The 8,210-nt window shown below is 36.7% G+C and overlaps 1 protein-coding gene across 1 annotated transcript; it reads right to left on the reverse strand.

The window, feature by feature from the left end:
• Positions 1-2,803: 2,803 nt before the first annotated feature.
• m17 (IL-6 subfamily cytokine M17) lies at positions 2,804-5,775 on the reverse strand. The gene is given in 3 exon segments (NM_001079833.1): positions 2,804-3,346; positions 5,321-5,472; positions 5,735-5,775. Coding segments are annotated over 3 exon segments (648 nt in total). The 5' UTR covers positions 5,772-5,775; the 3' UTR covers positions 2,804-2,887.
• Positions 5,776-8,210: the final 2,435 nt, after the last annotated feature.

Genomic DNA, 8,210 nt, shown 5'->3' on the forward strand with positions numbered 1-8,210 from the left:
GTATGTACACATACTACACAACTGTTTTGGTCATCTCTTGGCATACAACATAATGCTGACAAGACATGCATGTCTGCACATGTATGAATGCTCTGCAACATGATTTTGCTAAACTAACACAATACAACAACATTAACGAACACTTTATTTAAAAATATAATGGTTTACATCAATTCCACCGCTGAGACTGCAGCTCTGCACAGGACTTTTGGCCAGCAGAGAAATTAAAATGGTCGTGCCCGACTGAGTCTGGTTTCTCTCAAGGTTTTTTTTCTTCACTCGCCTCGGTGAAGTTTTTTTTCCCTCTCCGCTGTTGCCACTAGCTTGCATGGTTTGGGATCAGTAGAGCTACCCATCGATGAATTTGCTCTTCAGTGTTTGGACTCTCAGTAATGATTTTAAACCACACTGACCTGAGCTAAACTGAACTATTCGGTTCCAATAACTATGAACATTTATGTGAAGCTGCTTTGACACAATCTACATTGTAAAAGCGCTTTACAAATAGGTCTGAATTGAATTGGGAATAATTGACAACAGGCTGTTGAATTCCTAGAAGTTAATGCACAACTGATGTGGTGACGCAGCCCCATTTCAGAGTCGATTATTCCGCTTCTACTATGATGACTACACCTGAAGACAATGTTCTGATCTTGTATCAAGACATTTGTCAGGTTGACTGCAGTCAAATTATGAAGGTGCTCAGTTTGCAAAAGCTGAGAATTAAAGGTAAGGATGTTGTAAATAATGTTCAGTATTTTGCATAGACTTCTCATTTTATAGTATTTATTTTGTTGCACAGTTACACGTTTTCTTTTTTTGCTCTCAAGGGGATGTTTAGCCTTGACATGCTTTATATGAATCATCAAGGATGATGACAGTTTCAGCCTATCAGCTAAACATCTAATGTTCTACTGAAGAATAATGTCATACATCTTGGATGGCGTAAGGGTGAGTAAATTATTTTAGAGAAAAACATTTTTAACCATCCCTTTTAATAGAAGACTGACTGACAGCCAAATTCTCAGAACTTTACATTACCCACAATTTAGCATCATGGAATTATTATACAACATACTCAAAAGAAATACAATTCTTCATTTCTTAATTCGCATTCTTCATTTGCATTACGTAATCAAATTGTTGCAGCATTCTTTGACACTTTTGACCCAGTTAAACTTCTGATAATGTAAAACTGCATTGCGAAGAATATCCAGTAGATCAGCATGATTAATGCTTTATTTTGAAGAGTCAAAAACAAAACACAGTTGAATATTGTAATAGACAACAAAGTCAAACATGCTAAGCAAAATGGGTGGAAATGCTGATAGAGCTTTTTTATTTTCCCTGTTTTTCCTGAAGAACGTTGCCATGCAGAACTTGACCTATAATGAATCTTCCTACTTCTATTTCCACAGTAGCGTGTGACTAGGGCAAAGTGCCTGAGGTGGCGATTTCTTTTTTCCTTCGCCAAAACTAACTAACAGCATATAATAAATCCGACGTACCATTATTTATACCATATCTTAATTGTTTTGTATGTTGTTTGGTATAACTTAACACTAAGATGCTGCTATTATAATATTTCCATTAACATCATAACAATGTTTGTGCTGTTTTGATGTCATGCAAAGTGTTTGCAGTGCACTAAATGAAAAAAAGTAGTTTTGAATGTCCATTAATGCAAACGTTTCTTTTTTGCATTGTTTATTTTGAAGTAATGAATGCACAATAATGTAGATCATGACATACATCATAAATAAGTATCAAAATATACACTTAAATTTATAATCACAACATTCTCATTCAGCATTATTACAGTATTTGTGCTGAGCGAATCTGCAAATCCAAGTCTGTTTATTGTAAAGGAAGACTCACTTAAATGGACACAAATGCACACTCATACCTTGTGACAATGGAGACGGCTAGTCAGTTTTTTTTTTTTTTCCACTTTCTGATGTGGTGAAATGAATGCGTCACTATGGGCTGATATCAGTCTCTTATACTTCCTGCCTTCTAAAATGGTCTCAAATGAAGTCTGCGTCTGAGATGGTATACATTTACACAATTTTTTAGGTTGTGTTAAACCGCAAAAGCCAACGTGTGACATCACAGTTGCTCGTTAAAGATTTTTTGTGTCTGTGACAACATGCTAAACCCCATAGGATCCTAAGAAACAGCTTAGAGTGATTTTGAGCTTTTGTTCTTGAAGGACAAAAAAAGGCATCGCGTCCAGTCATCATGTGTTCAGTTTTGATGACAACTAATGTAAGATAAGTAAATCAAATCACAGTATTTTTACTGTCATATGATGGCCAAATGTTCTGCAAACTAGTCCAAGTTGAAGTTTATAAATACGTTTATTCAGTCATTTTCCTTTAGCTCAGTCCCTTATTTATCAGGGGCTGCCACAGCAGCATGAACTACCAACTATTCCAGCATTTTTTTACACAGCGGATGCCCTTCCAACCTCAACCTAGTACTGTAACCCAGTACAAACACATACTCATACACTACGGCCAATTTAGTTTATTCAATTCACCTAGTGCTTGTCTTTGGACTTTGGGGGAAACCGGAGCACCCAGAGGAAACCCACGCGAACACGGGGAGAACATGCAAACTCCACACAGAAATTCCAACAGACCCAGCCGAGGCTCGAACCAGCGACCTTCTTGCTGTGAGTTGACAGAGCCACTGAGCCCTGTTTCTAAAATCAGTTTGGTCCACATACATGAATGTGACAATTAGGACAGAAATAAATTATATGAATAAATATATCCTCAGCAAAAGAGGACACTTCTACAGAAAACATTTCTTATAAACAGTACAAAAATAAATATTAATAATAAATTACGTGGTCTTACATAACAGAACAAGTTTGAGTTGATCAAGAATAATTCTTTTTTGTCCTCCTGCAGGTTTTTCCCTTGAGAGACTTTTGTTCTTGAACTGCTTGACTAAGGAGCTGCTGAAGCCGAGTTAGGACGATGCATCCATAGACCTTCTGCTGGAAAATATTCTGCGCTGGGGGAATTCCCGTTGGCCTTTCAGCTGGCTCAGGAATGGGTATATTTGGCTGCAGGATTTGTAAGAGACAGTTCACCCTTACAGCCATGTGGCGAACGTGTGTAATCAAGCTGTTAATTCCCTCTGTCACGGGGTTGGTTGGAGGATCCAGGTCCCGCTGCTGCTCCATCACTGTCTTCAGGTGTGGCAGAAACGCCTTCAGGTGGGAATACATACTTAAGATGCGCTCCGATTCAGTCTGACCGGAGATTGTAGACACTGGAACATTGTCCATTTGCATTTCACAGATCAGGTCTGTAGAGTCTCCTTGACTGGCTTTCTGAAAGAGAGAAAACAAAGAGTCTAAGATCTAAAGTCCAGAAATGATTCAATAGTTTGTGATTTTGGAAGTTTGCACATTTACACACTGTAAAACCCAAAAAGTTAAGGCAAATTGTTTTAGCTATAAACCATTTATGTTAACTCCATTTGATTAATGAGGTATTTAATTAACTCATTACCTTCAACGCTGAGTTCAAAACTCCTTTTAAATGAGTAGAATTAACTTTAAATTTTGACTTAACTACACTCATTTCATTAGATAAAGTTGACCGTTGGATTTTACAGTATATACAGTATATACAGTTCTGTCTGGTTCTCGAATCTGATTGGCTGATAGCCTTGTGATATTCTGCAGTATCAGAACTCGTACAGCCTCCTCACCCTTCTGGATTACTGACTTTTTTTAGGCGAGAATGTAGTTGTTTAGATTACATCTATGAAGTTTATTTATGAGGACAGTGCCTATTTTAAATATTTATAGTTTCGGAAATGCATCGCATCGGCATCCATTAGCTTATGTGTATATACAGTATATTTTGACAGAGAAGTATTAAGGAGAACACAATATGTGTTCCAAATTGCATACTTATTCTCTATTCTACACCATTTTGTAGTATAAATAGTGTACTGAAAAAATATTTTTGTTCGATAAAGAATAATTGCACTTTAAATGCCAGGACTGTGCACTTACTCAACTGTTAAGATTAAATGTGGAATGTTGGACACCTCACACAATCAATGGTTTGCTCCTGTAGCAGAAAGGCGACGCTATCAGGCACTGATGTTGGATTACTGTATTCATATTAGATTTTGCGAACAAAATTCTCCTACGTTAGTCATTTTGCCACCTCCTGATGGTAAATGCGGTTATACACATGGAAGGCACTATTTGGTAGCTTGGTAATTTATTTTACTAATTTGGTAACCGTCAAACATCGTATTGGAAACGATTTGAATTTCCGGTTAGTGTTAATGTAGTGTTAATGTTCCAGTACATGCTGAGTGGCTGATATTTGTTTGCAAATATCAGTCAAAGTTCCAACATTCATGTTTAAATTTTATTTTCTAGATCTGAGGTAAACTATCTGCTGTCGCTTTCACTATGGCAATAAATGTCATGTAAATTGACACTTAAAGTCATAGTAGTAACTTTTAATGCTGAATAAAGCACTATAATCAGTACCTGAGGCCATCAGTGTCATAGTAGTTTATGCCACAATATCACATAAATGCAAATCATTTCTATAATACAAATTTTGCATGACGTTGCTATTGATAGTTAGGACTCCAATTAATATGTAAACTCCAATTAATGTGTAAAAGATAGCTTATATCGCATCACAGTGTCCCATCGCAGGTGGTTAGGACATGGCATAAGGCTTTTAAAATAAATTTGTATTCAGAACTCGAAATCAAAACATGCTTAGAGCTTAACCTAACTACACAATTGTTTATGCATTTAAAAATGTCACTCTTTTTTTTATTTAGACAGTGTTACAACATCTATAATAATGAAGAAATTCTGATTCTTCACAAAAAATTATAAGAATTATATTTTTAATATATTATTATATTGCTTTGTATCAATCAGTTTTATTACAAACCCACTTTGTCATTGATTCCATTGATTCATCGTCATGACTATTTTCTGCATGACCCACACATGAACCATATTTACATTGAGCTATGCCTTTGTGCGACTCATTTCAAAACCTTGTCTAGTCAGGACAGTACATATACAGCCAAAGAGCTAAATTTACAGTTCCCACCTACTCCCACCCACTCTCAAAACAACCCAATTTTATCAATGGAAGGAGTCGCCTTATTGGATGTGGAAACCACCCATGCATCTGTTGACCATATTAGGATTATATTGTCAGAGCATTTCTCCTTTCATGTACCAATCACGACTGATTTAAGACCACTGACGTGAACCCCATTTGCAAAAAGTAACTATAGAAAAAGCACTTACATATATGTCCAAGAGCTTCACTGTCATCTTGTTTGTAAACTTGTTGAGCTTCAGACTTCGGTGAAGACGCTGGCTGCAGTTTTCGTTCTTGCATGACATTGTTGGTTGCACTAACTGAACGGCAATCAAGATTATGATAGCGAAGTATGCTCCTGTAATAAAAAAAACATTCAGAAATTAGCTAAGCTCAAGTTAAAAAGTATTCATATTTTAAAGCGCAGCCATTCATGCCTTTAGTTTCGAATTCACTAAAATCCTTTAATGCACATATAATCAACACAAGTAAATCAATGTGCATATGTGTTTTGAGTTATTGATCAAATGAATTAATATCAACAGTCTATCCATGTTTGACAATAGTTGAGCATGACTATGAGCGTATTGTTGAGTGTGCAGTGTGGCGGTAATACTTACTGAATTTGACTTGCAATCTCTGAGACAGGCAGAGCATGTTCCTGACATGACAGTTCATTCTCCGTTCACAGACAACGTTTCAAACTGGTCATGATCACAACTCTGAAAAAGTTTTTAAAGACTGAAACCACACATTTGTCATTGGAAGGAAATGACGCGGCCGGCTTTCTGAGGCAACAAGAGTTCCCAGAATATTTTTTTTTCTTTTTGCGTCTTCATTATCACATGTACTATGTGTAATGTTCCCTCCTCCTTTTGTTGCCGCCCAGGTTTGTGTGAATGCTTGACTATGGGTGGGTTGAGCAATGGTGTCTCTTTGTAGCTAATTGCCGTCTGATATCAAAATACAATTGATTTGATCATTTCTAAAATCTAAATATCTAAAATGAAGAATTTTGGTGAATTTTTGGTGTTTTATTTAACACCATTAGTATTAGCAAGATGTTCAAGTATACATTTTGTTTATCATCATTCGTTAACATTGCCCTGAATTTCACAATGCCACACAAAGCTATTCAAATTAAAAAGGATCTATCATCCACCACAGCACTCTTTCCACCCTTACTCTGAACTTTATGCCCATTGGTTCATCAGGAAGTGGTCTTGCACCGTCATAAGGAAGGTAGTTTCTCAATTCTAGATTTTCAGCAACTTTTTAATCTTTTGACGCAAAAAAAAAAGACACAACATTGGGAATTTCAGTCACCTATCGGACAAGGAAGGAAAATGACAGATCTTGCTGTGCTCTTGTCCAGCTTCTGTGTGATGTCATTGCATGTTGCATGCAGGATGACTTAAGTGGACAAAAACTGAGCTAAGCTTTATTTTGACCCTTTATGACTGCAAGGGAAACCCCAGAGCCGAAAGCTTGCGCTTAGCACATATTTACCATAGTGTACCAAAGAAAGGCTGATCTCACAGCCACATTTGTAAAAATACATCCGTAGGCTTAGACAAATAAATGTACTTTCTTGGGTAAGGCGTTTGTCTTTTCATGCACAAGCGTGACACTGATGTGGTAAGCTGTGCCACAGGGGAAATCGGTGTCTTCTCAGCAAAACACAGGTAATAGTAGCTCAGTACCTGGTACTTTCCACGATCCTTACCAAAAATGTGCACTATTAGAGTGAAGAAAAAATGAGCATATACTAGTAGTATACCATTTGCTCTTTTATGCAGAGTGTGGTCAATTTCCCTGTATTTTATTTTATTTATTGCTGTTTTAACATCCAGGGTTGAGGATGTGGATGTGACAGCCAAGCCTTGAAAACGGTACCCAAGACACCTCTATCTGATCTTTATCGACTTCAGCCAACTCTTTGGAAGTGTGTCTGCGCTAAATCAGCAGCATTTACGCAGACAGGACTGGGTTTTATATTTGGGTCAGGAAGATCAAAGATAATTTCTCTTAACCTCTAAACCACAGGAAGTGCTTTACTTGAGAGTTTGAGGAAATCCCCCGGTCTCCTTCGTGTATTTCTCATAATTACCTATTTAGAACTTAGTCTAAACTCACCTCAAATTTTTTTGTGTGCCATGCAACAAACAAAAGAGAGACAAAGCTCTCGTAATTTTTGAGAATTAATGTGAATTCGTAACATCAATCTTGGTAATCGAGTCAAGTTGGCTTTATTGTCATTTTAACAATATACAGTGCACAAAACAATATTCCTCCTGGACCAAGGTGCTACATCAAACAACATAAAATTGAAAACATATAACACAGGACTGTGCACTACAAAAAATCTAGAGATTGAAATAAGAATAGAAAATAAATAGAATAAGAGTATAAAAAAGAGCGCAAAGTGCGGACAGTTGACACAATATTGACATTAGTGTTTAAATGTGCACTTATAAATTCATTCTTATTATGTTTAGTTCGTATTGTCTGTTGTTGAATTTTTTTTTGCTGAGACGCTGCAATTTGCACTAGGCAATGCTGCAATATTTCCTTCAAATGTATGAGAGGAGTCATCACTGTTTCATTTCCTTATACAGTATAACCCAAAGCACAATATCACTCGGGTAATTGCATAAAACAGCCAACCATGTGACCATTAAGGGATCTGCTCTATGCCAGCTAACAAAAATGCATTTTAAGGATGGAAGGTTTTTATAAACAAATGCTACTGCTGGATGTTCAGATGTCAACATTTCTCCCACATGAGTACTCTTTCTTTGATAGGGGAAGATCATAAATGAACAATTATACTGTAGGTGGATGACGAGGCATGGTTACTTATACACTACCTGACAAAAGTCTTGCCGCCTATCCATGTTTTAGCAACAACAAACTTTACTTCTAGTTGATCATTTAGCTTATATGAAAGGCAAAGGCTTCTAGATTATGCTTATTTTACCAAAATAAAATCAGGCTGTTGATGTTGCTATCCATTCTGCAGATCTTTTGAACACCTCATACTGAATGTTACCCCAAACCAGGGTTTTCTCTCACCAAATTCGACTGATTCCTGTG

The sequence above is a fragment of the Danio rerio genome, chromosome 5 (genome assembly GCF_049306965.1).
Source record: "Danio rerio strain Tuebingen ecotype United States chromosome 5, GRCz12tu, whole genome shotgun sequence".
In the NCBI taxonomy this organism is placed as follows: Eukaryota; Metazoa; Chordata; class Actinopteri; order Cypriniformes; family Danionidae; genus Danio; species Danio rerio.